The 24,652-nt window shown below is 36.1% G+C and overlaps 1 protein-coding gene across 1 annotated transcript in view; it reads right to left on the reverse strand.

The window, feature by feature from the left end:
* LOC150105449 (disintegrin and metalloproteinase domain-containing protein 11-like) overlaps window positions 1-24,652 on the reverse strand; it is a 602,139-nt gene that overhangs the window by 546,322 nt on the left and 31,165 nt on the right. The window contains exon 3 of the mRNA XM_090393967.1: window positions 16,097-16,176. Coding sequence (XP_090250093.1) covers window positions 16,097-16,176 — 80 coding nt within the window. The remainder of the gene's footprint in view (window positions 1-16,096; window positions 16,177-24,652) is intronic.

The raw sequence follows: 24,652 nt of genomic DNA on the forward strand, positions 1-24,652 counted from the left end.
CTATACAAATGCGAACAAAGTATTCTGGCAGACCATCCACTGCCTTCGAGGGAGGAAATCGTGCACAGCAAGGGCAATTAAGGGCCTCCGATGGTGCACTTTTAACAACCGAGAAGGATATCCTTCACAGATGGAGGGAATACTTTGAGAGCCTTCTTAACCTGGGTGGCCCAGCAGTTGTGGACATCCAAGAGGTGCAGATCAGGGCAATGACTAGTCTCACAGCAGAAGAGGTCCATTTAGCAATAAAATCGCTAAAATCGGGAAAGGCTGCTGGCGATGATGAAATTCAGCCCGAAATGCTAAAAGCCTTAAATCGAGACGGTGTTCTCTGGCTGCTTGGATATCTGGGTAAGCACCAAAGCAATGGCAGACAGGCATAATAATACCAGTCTTTAAGAAGGGAGACCAGAAGAATTGCAGTAACTATCGTGGCATCTCTCTCTCTGTGCAGTCTGTCTGGGAAAGTGTATGCTAAGTGCTTGGAAAGACGGTGCAGGAGCATAGTTGAGTCAAAGTTCCAGGAAGAACAATGTGGCTTTCATCCTGGTAGAAGCACAACTGACCAAATCTTCACTTTAAGGCAAGTCTTTGAGAAATCTTGGGAATATGCCAAGAATGTCTACTCATGTTTTGTGGACTTGGAGAAGGCATATGACCGGGTTCCTCTGGATAAGCTTTGGCAAGTAGTACAGGAGTATGGAGTGGATGGTCAACTATTAGCTGCCATCAAGTCCCTGTATGAATGCCCAGAGTTTTGTGTCAGGGTAAACAGTAAAAAGACTGAACCTTTCACAGTCTCCGTTGGCCTCCGCCAAGGGTGTGTTCTGTCACCCCTCCTTTTCATAATATTTATGGACTGGATCGATAGGCACAGCCGAGGCAGTGAGTGTGTCAGAATTGGAAAATGTAGCATTGGACATCTGCTTTTTGCAGATGACCTAGTTCTGCTTAGCTCTTCCACAGATGACCTCCAGCGGACCCTGGATAGGTTTGTAGCTGTTCGTGCAGATGCCAGAATGAAGATCAGTGTGGCCAAAACTGAAACGTTTGTGGTCTCAAGACAACCATCCCAGTGCACTCTAAATGTAAGTGGAGTCCCAATGAGACAAGTGGAGAAGTTTAAATACCTTGGGTCCATATTCACGAATGATGGAAAATGGGACGTAGAGCTAGATACTCGAATTGGCTTAGCAAGCTCAATATTGCGGGAGCTTGGCCGTTCGGTAGTATTGAAGCGGGAGTTAAGCCAGAAGGCAAAGCTGGCTGTCTTCAATGCAGTCTATGTCCCCATCCTCACCTATGGTCATGAGAGTTGGGTAATGACCGAAAGAATGCAGACACGAATCCAAGCGGCTGAAATGAGGTTCCTTCGAGGGATTGCGGGGCTGACAAAACTTGACAGAGTCAGAAGCTCTGCAATTCGGGAAACCCTCAATACTCAACCACTGCTTCTCCGTGTTGAGATATCACAGTTACGCTGGTATGAGCACCTGGTCGGAATGCCACAAGAGAGGCTCCCTCAGCAGGCCCTCTTTGCCAAGCCAGAGGGTGGGAGGCCACGTGGAAGGCCAAGGACTCACTGGATAGACTATATCCAAAACCTTGGGTGGACACGTTTGGGAATCCTACCAGAACACCTGAGCTTGGTGGCAGAGGATCGTGACCATTGGAAGTTCCTCTTGCAGCTTTTGCCCCCACAATCCAATTAGGAAGAGTGGGCCTTGAAGATGTATGTATGTATATTTCTCAATAAATTATATATTATGTATGAATTCACACAAATTATATATTATGTATGAACCAAACTCAAATTGCGAGTTACTATCACCAAGATGCTCACGTCCTCGCGATAGTAACTTACTTCCTGCAATAGAAAACACGCCCTCCCCAACAGAGTCACTATACTGAAGACGCAAGAAAAACAAGTGATTTTATTGTATCACTGAATAAGGTAAGAAATATATTACACAGACTTTTGCAGTCTGTGTAATATATTTCTCAAAAAATAGTGCAATTAGAGACAAATGGAATAAAAGCTGCACTAACTCATGAATCACATCTCCCCTCCAACAGAAACTGTTGCATAGACATAGACGCAAGCAAAACCTGATATTGCACCAGCAACATAAGGTTTTGCTTGACACCATTCCATCGTGAACTTGTTAAAACTAAGAAATATATAGTGAATGTGTTTCAAATATTATGGAATTCGGTTGAAGAGAATTAGCGTTTCAACTCAACTGTTGGCTTGTCTTTGGTTCGTGTGAGCTTTTATTAATACTGCACAATCATATGCACTTCTTCATAGCTGCTCTATCTCTACTGACCTACTATTGCTGTCCGTTTCTCGCTCTGCTTTCCTCATTAGTCATCTGTGAAGGATTGTTCATGACGTATCTCAAGTCTTGTAAATTACTGATAATTTTTGCTTGAAATAATGGGAAAGAAGATGATGCTATTAGGTAGATGATTTGACGATGCACACAAATCGCTCTGCTTTTACTTCTCATTAGTTATCTATGAAGGATTGTTCATTACATATCTCAAGTCTTGTAAATTACCGATAATTTTTGCTTGAAATAATGGGAAAGAAGATGATGCTATTTGGGTAGATGATTTGATGATGCACACAAGGAAACTGTTCTCAATGCCAAAAGTAGCGATAGCGAATAGGAGCTTCTTGGTAAGTCATGCCATTTTCAGTTTTTTTCTGAAAAATTTAGTTTCTGAAAATCCCCGCATATATCTCGCACTACGATTTTTTAGCTTTAATTTTTGAAAACTTTGATATTGTATCTGGATCAAATGAAATTGATAAGGGTGTGTTGTCTGACATCTCTAGAGAATCAATTAGGAAGAAGATGAAAAATCTTCGTAAGTATGATATGAATTACTTGAAAATTTTGTTCTATTAAAAATAAATAATATTTTTTGTTCACATGAACATACAACAAATAAAATAGAGATTTACAATGAAATATGCTTTATTTATTTACTTATTTATTATTATTATTCTGATAAGGGGTTACTTGGTAATAATGAAAATTTAAGAAGGGGTACACAGGTATTTGAAGTTTGAGAAACACTGTTCTAGAATATCACCCAACTCCTTATTCCATGCCACAGCTGAAAACTTGTCTCCTGAGCTTCTCATAATCACCAGCCTTATAGTTCCACATATACCCTTTTCTCACAGAAGTCCTCACCTGGTTGGCAACCACCCAGGTAATCACTTCATGGACACTCTCACCAACTGGAGAGAGATTTGACAACTTATTTATAACATCCTCTGATGAGATGATCACTGTCTGAGCTAGATTCCCCTCAAAAACTCAAGAAACTAATTTTCTTTACTTCCGGTTGCTATCTCATTATCCCAATCTATATTGCTATAAATAAAATCACCCATAATGATCATTCCTTTCCATTTGCTTGGCTAATTTGCTTACACATTTCATGGTCACTACCCTCTACATTACCAGGTGTATAGCAACATTCAATAAAATATTTCATTCTATTCACCTCTATCTCACACCATACTGACTCAAAAACCACTACCACTATTTCCCCCCTTGCATCTCTGACTTGTATGGACATAACTCTTTTTCTATCAACAGCACTCCATCTCCCTTTTTTTAACCCTTTCTCTCTTTATGAAATACATCTCACCCTTCCATCTCTATCCCTGTCAAGATGTCATCCTCATCCAACCATGTCTCACTTATTCCAACAATTTTTAGTTGAAAAAACTCAATCAATGCAACCATTTCATTTACCTTGTTTCTGATGCTTCTAGCATTAGTACACAAACATAACAGTTCATTCCTTCTTTTTCTCCTTACTCATCCCTTCTTCAAATCCAACTGTTTTACCTACACCCCAGGTTATCCCCTTCCCTTTTTTGTCTAAACATGCATTCACATCCTCTCAGCTTCACAATTTTTCATGCTGTGTTCCCTTGTCCACTCTGATTCTCCCTGTTTCCCTATTTTCTTGCACACTGGTTCTCTCATTCTCTATACTTATGCTACCCACTTCATCATTCATAAACACCACTTCAAAATCTTCTTCCTTACTTTCCCACTCTTTCATATTGCTTGCTACTTTCTTAGATTAATCCTTTGCATTCATTACTCTCCTTTCCAGCAGCAGTCTCTCCAAATGACTCAAACCAAAAAACCATTCAAATGCAGTCGATCACTCTTATTAAGGTCTATTCTTCCTTCCAACTCATTCCACACATTAACAAACTGCAATCCTTTCTCTTCACACATTTCTTCTAACATATCATTCACTCTTGCTAAAAGAATGTTCAGCTGAACCAGCTATTCCTTTAACCAGGCTATATAATTTGAATCTCAGAATTGAGAAGAATTCAGCAGGAGTAGAAATAATGTATCCTTTCCTTAATGCTACCTTTAAACCGCCTGCAAAATTAAATAACTTATTCAACACATCCAAGGATCCACATCCTCTGCTGGTCCATGATAAATCTGGCCATTCTGATCACCTCCTGAATATTATTATTACGTGACACCTCCAACGAGTCCAATGACTCATCAAGGGAGGGTACCTACTCTACAACTCTCCATCTCTGCCATTCAATCCACCAACTACAACGAACTGCAACTACCATCATCATCATCTACACCATTGCTATCTACCACCCATCCACCACCACCACTACCACTAGTATTTTCACAGACATCCATGCTCATGGTGGGATTCTAACCTGCAGCCTTTTGGCTGGAGAACAGATAAGCTGACCACTTGACCAACAAGGCCAGCCTGTTGTTTACATCACGCCAAAGCATGGTATGAGCGTAAATTTAAGGAGACCTGTGAAATTCTTATCAACCACCCTAATCTTAACAATAATGGTGGTCAAAAAATCCGAAGAACATGGATAGCATATATTCCACACACTTAACCTTTTGGTCTAAGAGTTAATTATAATTAGGACTGTATATAATCTATGTTCTTAACTCTAATATAACAATACTCTTGTTAATTTATGGATTAGCCCACCACTTTTGCTGTATTAAAACTATATGAATTTGTTCTCTGATAACATTATAAATAGAATACAGCTTTGATGTAGGTTTTTTTTTTCCCACTAGAAGTCAGGCTAGTAGAATAACAGGTGATCAAATTATTGTCACTTTGGCATACTGTTTGACATGTAATATAGCTTATCTTTCTATATATATATATATATATATATATGTGTGTGTATACTCCACACGATGACCTTAATATGAGGGCCAAAATGTCGGGAAATTAAAGTAATTATTCCTAACGTAGTTGCAGGCTCCATAATTTTACTGAAAGGAAAGAAAGAATGTACGGTAATCCCATTGCACAAGGGTGGTGCAAAGACCAATGTATCCAACTACTGACCAATCAATATCTCAGGAGTGGTAGTGAAGATTTCGGAAAAATTGGTTTGGGCTCACATTCAGAAACGGGTTTACAGTGAATCTCTACTTCACAATGAACATGGGTTTACTAAGAGAAGGTTATATTTGAGCAACTTACATTCTATAATAATGTTACCATTGGGATGGACAAGGGGAATGGATACACCATGATACATTTGGATTTTGCTAAGGCTTTTGACAGAATACAGCATGAAAGACTGTTACACAAATTGGAGAATATGGGTTTGGATTATAAATTATTAGCATGGATAAGAGGATGGCTGACTGACAGATATCAAAAAGTGGCATGCAGGGGGATCTGAGTCTGCAAGGTTTAAGGTAACAAGTGGTGTACCACAAGGGTCAGTCCTTGGTTCACTGTTATTCAATTTGTACATCAATGACATTAGAAAGGATTTGACAGTCAACATACAGCTATTGCTGATGATAATTAATTATTGCTGTGTATTGCTATGATGAGTTATTGTTGATGATGCCAAGACAGGTAGGGTAATCAGGAATGTGGCTAATATGCAGTACTTGCAGAATGATTTGAATAGACTGGAATTGTGGGCATCAGAAAATGGATATCAGTTCAATGTAAGTATTATATAGTATTGGGTTATATTAGTAATGGATATCTAATCACACTTTGGCATGATTAGATATCCAATGTCATATTATATTGGTGGAAATATACTAGAAGAAACTGATCAGGTTAAGGATCTTGGAGTGTTAACAGATAGGAAGTTGAAGTTCGGGGGGCCCATGTAGAAAAGACTGCAAATACAAGTGAAAAGATAATTGCAATGCTGAAACGAACTTTGATGTGTAAAGATAAGGATGTCATTTTGCCTCTTTACAAGGCCTTGATAAGACCTCACTTGGACAATTGTGTGTAGGTCTGGTCTCTGTTGTGATTCTGATGTAGTGGAAAGAGTGCAAAGGGGAGTATTAAAAATGATATCAGGATTGTGGAATACTGATGATGAAGACAGATTGGGATCTTGTAGATTGCAGACACTAGCAAACAAGATAAAGTGGGGTGATTATGATTGAGACATACAAACTTCTGAAAAGGTCATATAGGATTTCAGTCGATGGAATTTTTCATTTTATGATGGGTGGGGAAAGGGCAGGAAGCTGAGAATGAATGCCACTAAGAAGGGAGTGAGGGCTAGATTTTTCTCTCATGGGGTGGTGCGTGATTGAAATGGATTGCCACTGAATGTTGTGCGTGTGCAAGCAGCGTGAATGAATTCAATAACAATTATGATAGCTGTATGTGTAGTATGTGGCCTCCCTTGATGAGTTCCTAATTCCCTGGAGGTCTCTCTTAATAATAATAATTCTTGATCTCCACCTCATCTCAATACTGTCATATCTAGACAACACACTGACTACCTTTCCTATCACACTATTATCTTTTATCATTCTCAACAACCTCCTGATATCCAATCTTACATTCTCCTTGTTCCCTGTCAAGTCATTTCTCTCTACTACTAAGTTCTTTGCTCACTTACTCCTCATATCAAATGCCTCAATCATGCTATTCATCTTACCTGCTGGAAAACAAGCCTTGTGCATCTTTTCATTTACCACACCTCTAATAATCAAATTGCCATATAATGCCACTCCCAGGTCTTTCATTAGCTTTTTCATACCAACATCATTTATTTTCGTCCTCTTCACTCTTCCATACGTACCTCCAATTCTTTTCATTTCACTCTGCATTCACCTCATCTCTTGCCTCATTTTCACCAACTCACCTTTCAAATCTTGTGTCCTTTTTTCACTATCATTCACTCTCACTATTTTATCACTATTCACACATGTTTGTTCACCATCACTCTGCTCGCCACCTTAGCGTTAACTCTGTTTTTCAGTGACATCATCATCTGCTTTATCAAATGAACTATTTTTTCTTGCTATCACTTCCACACACACACACACACACAGTCTTAACATTTGCACAATCTTCAATTACTGTGTCAGTTATGATACCATGTTCCCTACTCATATTCAAACTCATATTTAAGGAAGTCTCATGGTCCATCAGACTATCGCATTTCCTACATACCCACACTTGTTCTTTTCTCTTATTCAACCTCGCTACATAAATATCCATGACATCTTCCCATGCGTACATAATATGTTCACAACACAGTTCCATTTTTTGAGATATCCATGCCATTTACTTTATTCGTGTTCCATGCAAACCTACTGTTATGTCGTATATATTTGCTATTATTATATCAGTGCTCTATATTTAATTATATCCTTTCTTACTTCAACCTCTTCTATCAAAATCCTACCGCTTGCGCCTTTTGTTATGTCGGCTGCGCCATTGTTATGTGGCCTTCTCTTTGTTTTATTTTTATCGTTATGTTTCCTTTTTATTCTTTTACTTTCTTATTCTTATTTTAATTTTAACTTTTATCACGTCTTAGTGTTAATGTTATCAAATCTTTACAATTCTTCTTTTATTCTATACTTATCGTCGGGTGTGAGCCTTTGTTCTATCATACTATTCTTTATCCATTTTATCTTATTCCTTACGTAATTTAACTTTCTAAGGGCCACCAGAATTACCTGTTCCCTGAATACTATGAGCTATCACAGGGTTTCTCAAACTTTTTCTACAACGGAACACTTCACAAATCCTGAAATGTTCATGGAACACCTTGGTTATTTTGTAATGTATTAATTAATAATTAATTAGTAATTTAGCTTATTTTATTGTTAATTAATAATTAATTATTAATTAAACAACAATTAAACCATCATTAAATTAATTTGTGCTGATTTTCATTGACATATCCCATTCTGATCAGCAAAAATTTATAATATTATTATAAGTACTTACGAGTGAATGCAGACTTTTTCTCCTGTGTGCTGGTTTTGTAGGTTAGGTAAATATAAATAAAATAAATGAGTAAATCTAAGCATTAAGAAAAAACAATCATTTATTATCAAATGTTAATTAGTAAAAACAAAACACATAAAAATAGTAAAACGTATATTGCAAATTAAGTTCTTAATGACTCTGATGTTTTTGGGTCTTTGAATTACAAATTCTTTTGATATCAGGCACAATATTAGAAAGTTGAATTTTCATATTTGGTGTAGCGTCGAATCTGTTCCTGGACTTTGATTTGTTTGCAGCATAATATGAAAATCCTGCCTCGCATAAATATGTTGTTGTAAAAGGAAGTAAAACAAAAATAGCTAGTTTTTGACACGCTTGTCCAGAAATCATTTATTGGCAGTTCCTTTTATTTTTGTTTTAAATCAGAGTCACTAATTAAGTCAATTAGATTTTCATAGTCACTTGCGCTGAAGCCTGCTGGCTTAGCTGTCACTGTAAATGGATTCAGAACCGAGGAATTGTCCTCACTGGATTTTGGAAAATATTGCAAAAAGGTTGATTGCAAGTCATGCAAGGGTTCTAAAATTACATTAGATACTTCTTCATTTACTTTAGAATTTATTTCAGTCAAAAATTCATGCAAGGTGGGGAAACAATCAAAATTATTCTGTTCAACTGCAGAACAGAACAGAATTGTGCTATTCTTTCATTGTAATGATAAGTTAATTTCATTGCACTTTGTAAAAATATCTGCCAGATACGCAAGACTCGTCAACCATGAAGAATTTCTTAATAATTCAATAAAATTTTGTCCTAAATTATGTGATATCAAGAAGACCATTAACTCACTACAAACTTCAAAAAGCCTCAATAATGCTTTTCCTCTGGATAGCCATCTCACTTCAGTATGTAATAAAAGTGCATTATATGCACTACCCATTTCATCACACAAAATTTTAAATAATCTGGATTGAAGTGGTCGAGATTTTACATAGTTGATCATTTTTTCGGCTTCATCCAAAATAGTTTTTAAATATGTACGAATTCTTTTTGCTACTTGTGCTTGTCTATGCAAAACGCAATGACTTTTGGTGGCTCTTGTAGCTACTTGCAGGATACATGTTACAACTCCCTTCATCTTTCCTACCATTGCTTGAGCACCATCTGTACAAATATCAATACACTTGTCCCAACCGATTTCCTGTTTTGTAATATAATTATTAATACAGTTGAATATATCTTCTGCGGTAGTTTTTTCTTGTAGATATTCGCACATGAGTAAATCCTCTTCAATATTTATCAAATATGTAACGAACAAACACTAGTAATACAGCGAGTTTTGCAACATCTGTAGATTCATCCATATGCAATGAATATATATTCACTGCAGTCTAAGTCGATGAATTAGCTCTTTTTCTATGTCAGCAGAAAGATCTTTGATGTGGCGTGAAACAGTATCATTTGATAATTGTACTCATCTATTTTTTTAGCAACTTGCTCTTTTAACATGCATGATACAATGTCTTTCATACAAGGCTTAATGAGCGTCTCATCAATTGTATGAGCTTCACCATGAAGTGCAAAGCGGTAACTCATGCGAAAAGACGCCTCTGTTGCATTTTCAGTTGTAGCAATTGTAGCCATTTGAAGTCTAGATTTTTCTAGCGAGTCACGTCGTCTCTTAAAAAAATGTATATCTTTTCCTTTGTGTGTTTCGTTTCGAAGTGCTTACAAAATTTAGCTGGAGCCAAAGAACTGTTTACTAGCATTTTATTACATAAAACATCAGGAGCATGTGTATTGCCAATACATGTAAATCCATAATTTAAATAACTTTCATGGTACTTCCGTTTTGGTCTGTTCTTAGATGACTCTTGTTCTTTAATATTAGCTTTTGAAGAAACCACAGTTTGCAATTCCATATCTTCTCCAATCATACGAGTAGATGTGTCAGCAGAAGTACTTGCTCCTCCTTGTGTTAAAGTTCCTGTCTTTAAACAAGTATCCATGGGTATTTTTCAATAATATTCAAATTCCAATATTTGTCAGAGATATAATAAAAACAAATAGAATTTTGTTGTAAAGGTAACTTTAGTATGAAAAACAATAAGATTATAAATAAGAAATGTCAAATAATATAAAAGTAAATGAGTAATGCAAAATAGTAGAAAAAGACTGTAACACACAAAAGTAAATATGCATTGTAACAATACTTGTAAGAAAAGTACTAAACCGTATCAAATAATGTAAAAGCAAGTGTAATAAGAATGATTTGATAAAATGTTCAGTAACAAAAATTAAACAGTTCGAAATAAATCAGATATTAATTATAAAATTAGTTAAAAGAGTACGAAGAATTCGTTTTTTAAAAGTCGCCTCACCTACTCCCTATATAGGGGAATAAAAAGGCGTTAGCTGATTTTTTTTTTTTTTTTCTGAGGGCTCGGTCCCAATAAATTTACTCGTAAATACCTTTCCAAATTTTTTTAAAGTTCATACATTAACATAAGTATTAATAATTAATTATGGCATAATCATAAAGAGTATTAGTACACTTATGTATATGGTGTGGCATGTTGACAAATATAAATTACATTGAAATTAGTTATCAATCACTGGACTAATGAAATGTTGTAGCATGCCATAGTTTATTCAGGCAAACATCATTAAATTAATTTGTGCTGATTTTCATTTACATATCCCATTCTGATCACGAAATATATTTATAATATTATTATAAGTACTTACGAGTGAATGCAGACTTTTTCTCCTGTGTGCTGGTAGTTTTCCCCCTCCTTTTGTACATCCTAGAGATCTTTGTAGGCTTCAGGTGGATGACTCACTATCTGTTCCATCACAAACACCTTCAATAAGAGATTTCTTAATACCAGAATTAAACAAAGTGCCTTGTCTCTTATTCATATCAGATTTTAACTCTGTATTCCTATTACTTTTAAAAAAATCACGGCACTCCGGTTTCAGAACAAGCACTTACACACTGCAATACGAACTTGCGAAGAAAGTATTCAGTAGTAATAGATTTGAAAACTGGATACAGACTACCTTGATCTTCAATTTCAGTGGAAAAATTTTCTTTATACTTCCTTGCTGATTGGTCACTGATATTTGCAACACAGATGTTATTTCGTTCAGTTTTGAGAACACGCCGCCCATTGTTGTAATCGGCTTGCAGGCAATTTTTATGATCGGTCATAAACGGCGGTATTCTCTTTCCCAAATGTTGAAAGATTTCGATGTGTGAAAATTAACGATAATTCAACAATATTTCCATGTTTAAAAATATGCTGCTTGGTCACTGACATTTGCTACACAGATGTCATTTCCTTCAGTTTTGAGAACGGAAGATATGACACCAACTGTTGTAATGGGCTTGCAGGCAATTTTTATGACCCGTCATAAACAGCAGCATTCCCTCTCCCAAATATTGAAAGGTGTCGATGTGTGAAAATTAACGATACACAGATGTTATTAGGTGTTCTGGGTCTGAGCTTTTCGACATATTCACGAATATTATTCTCCTCAGAATATTTTTACTATAAAATATTTATTCATGAAAAATGCTTAGAAAACTAAAATGACAAATTTCAGAACTTCTCGCGCAACACCTATTCACCTTCCGCAGAACACAGTTTGAGAAATCCTGAGCTATCCTATTCACTCAGGCAAATTTATTTACTGCACCAGCCTGGGCCTTAAGGGTAGAGTTAAACTCAGCCTAAGAATAGTCATAGGATATCAGGTGCTACTAATAATCTTAGCTAAAATTCAGAAGCCTTAGGTTTTCTAGTTTATTGCAGTCATGCCCTACTACTCTTAATTGGGATATCCCTGCACGCACACATACAATCACGGGTTCGTATTTTATGAAGGGTCAGTCAGCATGATCAGAAATACAGACATGTAAAGTATCAAATAAATTTAATGAACTCGTTATGCAATGCAATACAAAATAAAACAATTATTAATTCTAATTTAAACTTCTACTTTTCTCTCACTCTCTCATTCTTAAAATAATTAAGCATTGATTTCCAAATGTTAGCAAATTAAATATTTTATCATACTTTACATTCTTATCTACAACTCAATTGGTCATATAGGCATTTAGCACATGATAATCGCTCTCGAATGAATCACGACAAAATCTCTATCTAACTGAAAGTTCTTAAAATTCATTTCAAAAGGCATAGAGTCATTTACATAAATCTCAGTCCTTCACACTTCCTTCTATTACAAGTTTAAGATACACTCTTTTCACACCATTAGTCAATTCTCAAAAGGGGCTAGAACATCTGAAAGTACTTATCTACTCTTTATCGGTTTCTTTCTGTCCTTCCTTCTTTGTTACGATTCTGGCTATCTCGATTTTTTCACCACGTGGGATACACGTGCTCTCCCGAGCCGGGCACTAGTTCTCTGCTAAAGGTTTACATCAACGATCCTTCTCATTGATGGCCTACGTTCTATCTTGCCAAACTCTGCTGCGGTGCCATGCCAGAACTTCTTGAAAGTCAGCCCTTAAAAATAAGAGCTGAACTGCAATGAACACTTGTAGCACACGGAGAGAATGCAGGAACAAACAAAATGGGGGGGGGGGGGTTCAATTCTGTGTCGCGGGTTTTATACGTTCCCCAAGAGTGGTGCCATCTTTCTGAGTTTGAATTTCTCTTATCGTCCCGCCTAATGGTCTCCGACTGGGTGACTTCACCGATCAATATACGGGACTTTCTATTTCCGAGAACGTATGCATCACGATATCTTCTCAGATGTGTTGCCCGCAGGTGCTTATGCTGCTCTTGTAGCACTGGGGCGATCTTTGCCCTATGTTGCTGAATAACTTGCATTCTTTCACTTTTGAAAAATCACTAATAATTTCTCTTATAACTGCCCCTTTTTGCTGACTTACATTTATACTTGACACACGGATACATTAATTTTAATTCACATAATTCAAAGTTTAATATACAAAACGTTGTTTACAAAAAAAAAAAAAAACATAGTTATACTGTGCTAAAAGATAAGTATAACTATGTTTTACTTATTTGTTATGTGTGCATATTTGTTATGTTTATTTTTAGATTCTGGAATGGTGACGTCATGTAAAATGAGGTTGCCTATTTTAGATCTAACACTACACAATGATTTGCCTTTCACTGCCATGCTATATCAATGTGCTAACAAAAACAATGAATTTATGATAATATCGCCTAAGAAATTTATCCAAAAACCACATTCCACACTCATATATCTCACAGTAATACTTAATATACAATTTAGACAATACATATTCAAAAATAAAATTTACTTATCTTGCTGCAGCCTACACAATGACCGATTGCTGCTGATACCTGACAGACAACCAGCTATCCAACTTACTAGTCTGTTATGCAATCCCATCTGTTTCAGTTTAGCCATTAGCTTGTCATGTGGCAGCCTTTGAAAAATCCATGTATACCACAGTATATGTATCTCCTTTATCAAATGAATTTGTCATCTTGTTATAATATGTAAGCAGATTGCTGAAACATGATCCCCCAATAACAAACCCATCTGACCATCATAAAGAATACTGCTATTATCAACCCATTCTGAATACCAGTCCTCATCAACTTCTCTAATACTTGAACATCCAAATACATAGGTAGACAAAAGTTGCATGGAATGGCCTTGGACCAGAATGCTCGACTGCCATATCGACAGGAGGCAAGTTTTGCATAACATATTTACATATATTATGCAAAACCCAAGAAAACTAGAAACCTATAATGCATAAATTAGACTAAGTATGAGGTGAAAGAGGGGAAAGGGAAGTGTTACATAACCTTGAAGCACTACTCTAGAGACCTTTTTTGAGTCATCACCTAAAGACACTTGCAAGCCATATAAACAGTGGGATTCGAACCCACAGCATGCTGATTGCAGAGAGTATATGCTATCTAATTAACCAACCTACTATGTTATTATTACACATTAGCAAAACATTAGTTATTAACTAAAAATGTATGCTAGCAAAATGCTACTTATTACTTAAATTATTAATATTACTTTTTAAAATTTTTTTACTTATTATTATTAATATTAATAATATTAATATGTCGACCAGATAACAATGCTTGACTAGCTTGTATGTCTCAATAATATCTCCACATCCTCCTCCTATCAACGGGGCTTTGCAATTTATATTCTCTCAATCTGCCCTTGTACACCACATTCCAAAGACCACTTTACCTTCACCCAGCCTTATCACCACTTTTATGCAGTGGAAAAATGTTACCTTTTTTCCACTCCCTTGGAACCTGTGCTATTGTAAGACTCTTAATTAAAAGGCATGCTGAAGCTACTGCCAACTCTCTGGAACATTTCCTTAAGACACATGGTGATATGTAATTAAATACTAACATCAAGATTATGTATTTCTTCAAATACCTCCTGCTCACTCTCAATTAGTCATTCCCTCCTAAGTCATCTACACTTAAATTTAAATCAAAATATCTGATTTTATAAATTATTAATAAACTTCTTATATCTATGTGTTCAGAGATTAAAAAAAAAAATAATAATTATCCATAGTGGCATCCTCTATTGTTTCCAAGCTAGTCAAGCCCATTCATTACCTGAAACTATTGTTCAAAAATCACTTCTTTCTTTCTTCATTCATTCTTTAACTTTGATTATTTTTTCTTGACTATATATTCCAATATAGTAAAGTATATGGATGCTATGTAATTTACTATATTAGAATTCATGATTTAATGTATTGATTAACTGACCACTCATTAGTAACTTATTAATGAGTTCATACTCACCAAACTAGTCATCTCTGCTAATGATCACTTCTATAGCTAAAAGTTGATGTCATCAGTGTGACCAAACAACATATGAACACGTAGACACAAAGGAGCTTATAAATGAGGTATATAACCAAATATTTCAATCCGGAATTTATAAATCGCACCGATCTGTAAATTCTAAACTAGTAAGACATGACTAGTTTAGAGTACGAGTCAAGCATTATCTTAGCTAATGAGCAGCTGTTGTCCATGCAATTATCCCATCCCTTCTTTTCTTTTTTGTATCATGCTCAATGTCCTGTCATGTCCAAGAAACTAGGCTTCTTAGAAACCTAATGTACAATTATTTAACTCAACATATATAAATGAAGTGTTCAAAAGTTTTAATTCATGGTTGCATATCACTTCAACTCATTAATAATTTATGTGCTTATAATAGCATGGTTGAACTTATCCTGCACAATCTACAATGTCTGTTCTTCTGGCCTGATTGCCTGTTTTGTGTGATGAAAAATCCCAGTTTCCTAAATGAAAAATCCTACCATGTATGTATAAAGGTTCTTCACATCCAAGATACAGGATTTGAACCCAAGTCATTCCAACTCAAGTGAAATGTTGATACTGACTTAACTACTGAGGTGCTTTGTGTATACAATTTAACTCAACATATAATATAAATGAAGTGTTCAAAAAAGTTTTAATTCATGGTTGCATACTGCTTCAACTCATCAAAAACAAAACAAAATTCATTTAACTAACTCATTTTAGGATCTACAAAGTGAAAAGAGAAGTTCAAGATCATGTTTGTTCAAAAGTAGTAATAAGAGAAATGACTAGTAGTCATTTCTCTTACAAACATGAAACTTACAACATAGCACAATTTGGCTATGTTGTAAGTTTGACACTGTAAATTTATATAGCAAATAAACCAACATTCAATTTCACATTGATAGTTAATAAATAAAAACACAGGCCATAAGACACAACGGACTTACGAATTGAGCTCCAAATCAAGGCGAAACTTATAATTGAAAGCTTTAATGAGCAATGAAGTTTGATGAAAATGCTTTCCTGTCTAGAAAAATAAATATCAATAAATAAATAATTAAAATTAAATATAATGAAAACAGAATTTTATTTCACATATATTGGCAGCACATTCTAATCTACTATTGCAAAACAATTCATCTTTTTCATGAATATGCACAAAAGAAAATAGTACATTTAATGCTTTTAAATTACTATGCTCCCTTTGAGGATATATGATTATGTGGATACATGATTGAGACTACAACATGATTAAGAGATTATTACTGAACTCCTGTCAATAATTTTCTTCAAAATTATTCATGTTAAAGTTTAATGGAGAAACACAAATCTAGAGAATATAATTATCTAACTAAATTTATCTAGCTAATAAATTAGTATGCCAATATTTTACCATGGTCACAGAGGCATCTTCATGGGGCACAAGGGAATACAACTACACATGTACATGCAGGCACACTAGTAGAAAAGCAAACAAAGACAGCATATGAAAGGCAAGATCCTACAGTCTTAACTGGGGTCCTCTATGGATGTAGTGATGGAAACACAATAACAGTCTCAAAATAATAGTGTCCCTTATTTTAGATAAAGGACCAGCAATGAGTTTCCATCACCACACCCATAGAGGATGCTAAGATTAGTGTACAAGTACAAGATTAGTGTTCTTCCAAATTAGTTTGCAACTCGTCAGCACTCCAATACTGTCAGATCTTATATTTCTGACTTTTAGGACAATTCTGACTGCATCAATCCACTTGGAGCATCAAACACCTATTCTGCTAACCTTTCCTCTCACATTCTGTTTATGTGATAATATCACCTTAGATTAACTCTGTTCACACATTGTTGAATGCTAATGAATTTAAGTTTGTTCTTAATTTATTCACTTTTCATATGATTCTGCCATTGATGCCATCTGTTCACTCCCATAGGTTTTCTGTGAACTTTCATACATGTGATCTCCCATCTATTTTATTTCTCATGCAGCTCTCAGGCTGAAAAGTTAAAATTATCGTAAGTTAATATGTTAAAATTAGTTAACATATTACTTTGTGTTGTCATGTTAGTTTAGTATTTTAGCTAATTTCTGTTTTATTTCATAAGAATTCAATAAATTTACTCCCATCATACCAGTTTTGCTTTGTCTGGTTCCATATTTATTTTGCCATGTTTCTAAAAATTGTGTAGAAATAGCTAAAAACTTTACTTGTTTATAGGTCTTTAAAGAGAATGAGTTCAAGTTTTCCATCTTCCTGCCTATATGAAAATAGACCTATGAATCAGACCTATCAAACGGTCTGATCTTTTTATTGCTGACGTTCATACCAAATTTGTTACAGCAATTATTCAATTTATCTAATGAATCCTGGAGACTTTTGCTGTATTTGTTATAAGTGTATAACACCATCTGCAATAAAGTTAAAGAGCAAACCATTACATCTCTGTTTTTGATATCAGATTTAATGACACTTTCTTTCATAATGAGATTCATATACGTGATGAATAAGAGTGGTGATAGTGTCTTACACATAATTTTACATCAGAGCCATCTTCCTGTACAGCCTTCTGTTCTAACTGCTAACTTACAATTTAAACATAGATTATGTATTATTTCTGTAATATTCTGCAAGTTCAAAAGATTTTCTCCTGAAACCTTGTCTTATGCTTTATTTACCAGAACTAGAAAACTTATGTAGAGATCCCTGAATGTTCACATGATTTCTCAAATATTTGTTGCGAAGTGAAAACCTAATCCTGACAACTCCTATTTGGTCTGAATTCCAGGTTGTTGTTCTCCAAGTTTCACTTTCACAGCTTTTTTTAGCCTTTTCTCCAGTATGCTTGCATAAATCTTACTTGAAATACCCAGTAGGGAAATTACTCTAATTCTCACATTCACTTTTATTTCTATCTTTTTATAAATAGGACCTAAGAGAGCTCTACTCTGATGATCCAGAATTTGATCTTTTAACCTGATGAATTATGCAATATAGCCACTGTAAAACTGTTATATATCTCCACAGTGGAGTATTTCTCGTTGAATATCAGAAATTCCAGCTGACTGTCCATATCAAGTTTTTGAGGGCCTTTTCCACCTCAAGGAATGGCCATGTCTTCCTGATTGCTTTTTTTTTTTTTTTAAATATTTCCAACACTAGTTCTCACAGCTTATCATTTAATAATTCATTTGAGGCAATTTCTTTAGACATCTAAAATATATTAATCTTTAGTTTTTACGTCACCTTTATCATCTCTGATTATAAAAGGTGATATAAATAGCTTTTTCAACAGCTTTTCTTGTTGGATCAGCATTTCGATTTTAGTCATTTTTGAAGTCTGAAAAACATTTTACATACTCTGAATTGAATATAATGAATACTACATTCATATATTTGTGAGTCATGATGGCAGCTGCTTTGTCCCTGTTGGATCTCTGATCTATAATCTGAATTTTGATTTTAGCCATTTTGTAAAGTTTAAGCTAGAAAACTTCATTTTGCATTCTGAATGGAGAATTTATGATTATTATTACTAGGCCTCCAGGAAGTCAAGGATGCATCAAGGGAGGTCACACATCACCCACATCAGCTGTCATACATTCTCTTAAACTCATTCACACTAGATGTACTCACTACTTCAACAGGCAACTGTTCAACTTGTCACTGTGAGCAAAATATCTAGAACTCATCCCTTTCTGAAGTGCACACAAGATTAACTTCCACAGATGTTACCCCCCATCCTCTCCCTACTTCCACATAATGAAAAATTTTATCAACCAATATTTGCCCCCCTCTTTCTCCTATCTACCAGTGTCTGCAGCCCACGTTTTCTCAATCTATCCTCTTAATCTAAATTCCTTAATTCCAACATCATCTTTGTAACTCTTCTTTGCAGCCTTTCCAAACTTTCTTTATCCCCTTTGAACATAGGATACCAAATCTGTGCACAGTAGTCCATGTGTGGTTAATGTTCATTTCAACATTACAATTATCCTCTGAGATGTATTTGTAATTTATCTTATGTGATCTTTGAATAAATTACTGTCCACCACAACTCCAGGATTTCTAGCCTCATTAGTTACTCCAAGCATAACGAGCCAATATACGAGGGGGTGGTCTGAAACGTTCTCAGCCTCAACCATAGATGGCAACACTACCGGTACAATTTTTTTTTCTAAGTTGGTGCATCTGTCATAAGCGTCCATGTGAAATTGTCATTCTCTCAAGTAGTTTGTTTTATACAGCTGTCTGAAACAAAAGTGTTGTCTGTATCCATTGAAATGGATAAAATTGAATATCGTGCAGTTATAAAATTCTTTGAAAAAGAAGGTTTAATGCCAATTCAAATTCATTCAAAATTCATAAAAGTTTATGGGCACTCTTCTCCTTCGTTTCTGACAATTAAGAAATCATCTGCTGAGTTTAAACATGGTCATACAGCCTTGAAGATGATCCACGTGAAGGACGTCCAAAAAGTGTAGCAACACTAGAAGTCATTGATCAAGTGCACGTATGGTATTGGATGACAGGCGAGTCAAAGTGTGTGAAATAGCTGAGACTGTAGCCATTTCAAAAGCACGTGCAAGATATATTTTGCATGAAGAATTGCAAATGAAAAAGCTTTGCGAACTTGTAGAAGATGCACCCATTGTGCACACAAGAAAATAAGAAATATGACTTTCATGTATTTCTTGTATATAAGTCAAAGCTATATTTCTTCTTGTGTTAGTGTGTATGCAGTTATATGAACAACAAATTGCTGTATATTAAACTGTAGGTATAGGGATGAAGGAACAAAACCAGACAAGTCAGACACATTTCAAAGCTACTCACACACCAAGTGCTGTATGTTCACAGGCATTAGTTGTGGAATGCCCCTTGCAGAAACAAGAGAGTAGAGGATAAAAGAAGTTCTAAAGTACAAAGTTTCCAGATAAAGATGATCCATCCATCATCACATAATTTGCAACTAGAAAGAATGTTAGCAAATGCAGATGAAAAATTTAAATGATACAGACATCTGGCATATATATGGTACATGGGTTTGTGTGTGCATGTGTCATGCATGAAATCTAAGAGATCAAATGTGAAACATTTTCAAGCCACTTTTGGTCTCTAATAGGCAGGGTAATAGTTTCACAACATATGCAGCAGAGAAGTGACTTGCTGGCTGCATTAATTTATCATGACTCCTAATCAGGGCACTTTATCCATCCTATAAGGCAGTGCTTCCCAAACTGGGGGCGTTTGTCGAGGAGGCAGTGAATTAATGAAAATAAATTTAAAATGTTTTAAGAATAAGTGTGCCATGTCAAATGTGTATGTGAAATGCTAAAAATGTAATATTTGCATTTGATTTTTGCAATATTCGCTGTGTATGTTTTGTATTGAATATAAACACAACAAATATTATAATAATATATGTCTGTAATACGCATTTTATTTTTCGATGGGGCCGTGAAATATTTTAATTTTTCCAAGGGGGGGGGGGCTGCCTTTTCATCCAAAAGTTTGGGAAGCACTGCTATAAGGAACGAATGGATTAAAAAGAAGTCTCGCACATGAAATTCATCTACCATATAAAGACATTTGCAACTTAAGTGATATTCGTGCTTAAGGCCTGTCCAGATGGAAGAACTATTGACTCAGCAAACCAGGCCAAACAGAAGTGAATGAATAACCCAATGGACAGTGGCTGATCACATATGAAAAGGGTGGGGGGGGGGGGGGGTATTAGATGAGAAATTTCAGTGACACAGAAATTAATTATTACTGAATTTCTTCATAAAAATAAAAAGAAATGAGCTGAGAGCAATAAAACTGTAATTTGGAATAAGTGGAACACGAACTAATATCCAAGCTGTAGAATAAATATTAGGTGGAAGAAGACAGTATTAAATGGGAATGCTTAAAATAAATTAACTCTGAGTCACAAAAATCAGATCAATCAGAGAAATGCCATGAGGATCAACTAACTTATTGGTATACAGTTTAGATAAGATTCTTATGATGTATTTAATGCAAAAATGCAGAGAGGATGCCGAGGCACATAACAAAAATGAACTGGGACTGCAGAACGCTTGTTAGGAGGATAGACTGAAGGCATGTAATCTGCAGACTCTCATGGAGGAGCATTATGACTGAAATAATTATACTGTCACCAAGTATTTACCATATCGACACTGGGGATATTTTTCATATAGCAGAACAAGAGGAAGGAACACCAGATCATACCTGGAAGTTGCCCAAGGAAGTAGTGAGTAAGAGAGAGATAAGTAAGTTTTTTGAATGGAGAGTGATAAGAAAGGAATATGGAACATATTGCCAGATGATGGTGATAGTGCAGACAGTGAATAATTTTAACGAGTGGTATGAGTTGCTAAGATGGATCTACCACAATGACTTCACAGAGGTCCATAATAATATTCCTTTCTTATTCCTTCCCTCCTCTTTTACCTTGCGGTGTCGAAGATTTTTCTACATTTAACCACTACTGTATCAAAGATAAGATGATTAGCCCTATGCCTCCAGTGTGTCCTATGTCTGTTGATGCTTGTGTTCACAGGCCGGTTTACCCGTTCTGGGTGACGAAAAACCCTACTTCCATATGAGACCGGCTAACTCACCTTTAGTCAAAAGAGACCAGATAAAGGTTCCTCACGTCACTGACGGGAATCAAACCTAGGTCTTTCTGACCAAAGGGCTTCATCAATACTGACTTCTTGTGTCTATTATTATTGAGCCATCTATGGAGGCTCAAACAGGTTATTGCCCAAGTAACTTGCTCATATTTTATCAGCTGAGTTGGATAAAGGTAATACAGGTTTACAGTGATATAGCTGGACTTTGCAAAAGCCTTTGAGAGGATACCACAGAGAATTCTAATCAGTAAACTGCAGCACATGGGGGTGGATATAGGGTTTGTGAGATGGGTAGAAGGGTGGTTGATCAGAGAGTAGTTTATTCAGGAGTAGAGTCCAAAAGAAGGGCCTGTGACTGTGGTGTGCCACAGAGTGCTGTTCTTGGACCACTACTGTTTAATTCATTCACAGAGGTCCATTTAAATAGACTCTGAGAGGAACTGTTCAGTTATTTGCTGATGATGCAAAGTTGGGTAGGGCAATAGTTAATACAAGATGAAGTCTAAATTTTGCAGGATGATTTGGATAGATTGGCAGACTGGGCAAAGAAGAATGGATGTCAGTTTAATGCAGCTGGTAATCTTTTCACCCCAAAATGCATAACCTTACACTTTGCTACATTAAACTGACATCCATTCTTCTTTGCTCAGTCTGCCAATCTATCCAAATCATCCTGAAAAATTAGACTTCATCTGTATGGATGGAACTGTACTCCAGGAAAATGATGAAACCAGAGACTTGGGAGTGTTAGTGGATAGGGAGTTAAAGTTTAGGGGGTATATAGCAAAAGTGGCTAAAGCAGCTCATCAGATCACTTGGTTACTTAGGAGTACTTTGACAAGCAGGACCAAACAGATTATTGTTCCTCTTTATTGAGCCTTGATAAGATCCCATCTTGACTACTGCATGCAGATCTGGGCATTAGGCTAGTTGGTGTTGAAGAGTAGGTGGAGAGGATCCACAGGAGAGTGACTAAGATGGTAGCAGGTCTATGGAATGAACCTTATGAGAACAGGTTGAATATTTGTGGGTTACAGAAACTAGTTGATAGGTAGAAAAGAGGTGATATGATTGAGTCATACAAATTACTGAAGGGTTTTTACAAGATTAATTCAGAGGAAATGTTTTGGAAAAGCCTTTGAGAGGATACCACAGGGAATTCTAATCCCTGTGGTGTCCTCTCAAAGTGGTGGTGGGAGTAAGAGTGTAGTTAGCAAGGGTGTTAGAACTAGGTCTTTTGCTTGGAAAATAATGAATGAGTGGAATAGGTTGCCAGAGAACTGTTGTGGTGCCATGATTATGAATGAGTTTAAAGCAAAGTATGATAGATACTTCACAAATATTGGATAGTTACTCACATGATGTTTAGGGCCTCCCTCAATGAGTCTAAGAACTCCTTGGAGTTGCCCATAATAATAATCAGTTGCAGAAGGGTATAAAGAGCAGGCAAGGAGAGTGACTCAGTTAGTAAGGACAATAAAAGTGCAGTACAAACAGAAATTAGCAATCAGGCTAAGAAAACTCTTCAATGGGTTTTTGATATAAGGCAAGTAGTGAGTGGTAAGATGCTGGTAATGGATGAAAGTGGGAGATTGGTGACTGATGCAGAGGGCAGTCATGGTGTTCAGTCAGTAGTTCATCAGAATGTTTTATCCTCAGTGTGAAATAAGAAGCTCAAGCATAGAGAATGAAATGAAAGAAGGCTTAATGGTGAGCGAACAAGAGGTATATGAGGGGCTAAGTAAACTAGATGTCAATAAGCCAATAGAATTTGATGACATATCGCTACATGTCTTAAGGGTATGTTCCAAGAAGTTAGCATCAGCCTTGGCATACCTGTTTAACAAGAGTCATGCAACAGCACAAGTCCTAAAGGGGTGGAAAGAAGGCAAAATTGTTCCACTTCACAAAGGTAGATAAGGCAATAAGTTATAGGCCATATGCAGTCGTAGTTAAGGTACTGGAGAGATTGGCGAGATGGAATATAGAAAAGTGGGTTGATAACAGTGGAGTTCTTTGTGCTTGTCAGCACGGGTTTGTTAAAGGGGAGGATCATGTTTTACAAACTTCTTATGTACTATAACAAGGTGACAAATGTACTGGACAAGGGAGATGCATATACAGTGGTATACTTAGATTTCACAAATGCTTTTGATAGAGTGCCACATTAAAAGTTATTGCCACTAAATTTAAGCAGATGGGAATGGATGATAGACTAGTGAGTTGAACAGGTGAATTACAGGTATCAGTAAGTTGTGTGTGTGTGGGGGGGGGGGGGGGAGGACACTATCTTGAAAGAGGAAAAGTCACTAGTGGTGTGCCATAAGGGTCAATTTTGCGACCACTGTAATTTAATTTATAGATTAATGATACTGGGACAGGTTTAACTGGTGATATCCAACTGTTTACAGATGATGCAAAACTGGGGGGGAGTGATGAGGAATCAAGCAGATGTGGCCTTACAGGAGGCCACATCTGCTTGATTCCTCCTCCATACTAGTGGTGACACTAGTATGGAGGAATGAAAGATAAGCGACCTTAGAAAGTGGTAAAAAGTTTTATTATTATTATTATTACATAACACCTCCAAGGAATCCAAAACTCATCAAAGGAGGGTACCTACTCTATAACTCTCCATCTCCACCACTCCACCAACCGCAACTACCTTCATCATCTACACCAACGCCATCTACTGTCGACCACCACTAGTATTTTCACAGACAAACATCCATGCCCACGGTCGGATTCGAATCCACAGACTTTTGACTGGAGAGCAGATATGCTAACCACTTGGCCATCCAGGCTGGCAAAAACTTTCCGTCGAGCCAGCGACCTATGGATAACCATAATAATCCTCTAGTCC

This window comes from Typopeltis vanoorti, chromosome 6, assembly GCF_054136105.1.
Source record: "Typopeltis vanoorti isolate ZY-2024b chromosome 6, IOZ_Tvanoo_1.0, whole genome shotgun sequence".
NCBI classification, from domain to species: Eukaryota; Metazoa; Arthropoda; class Arachnida; order Uropygi; family Thelyphonidae; genus Typopeltis; species Typopeltis vanoorti.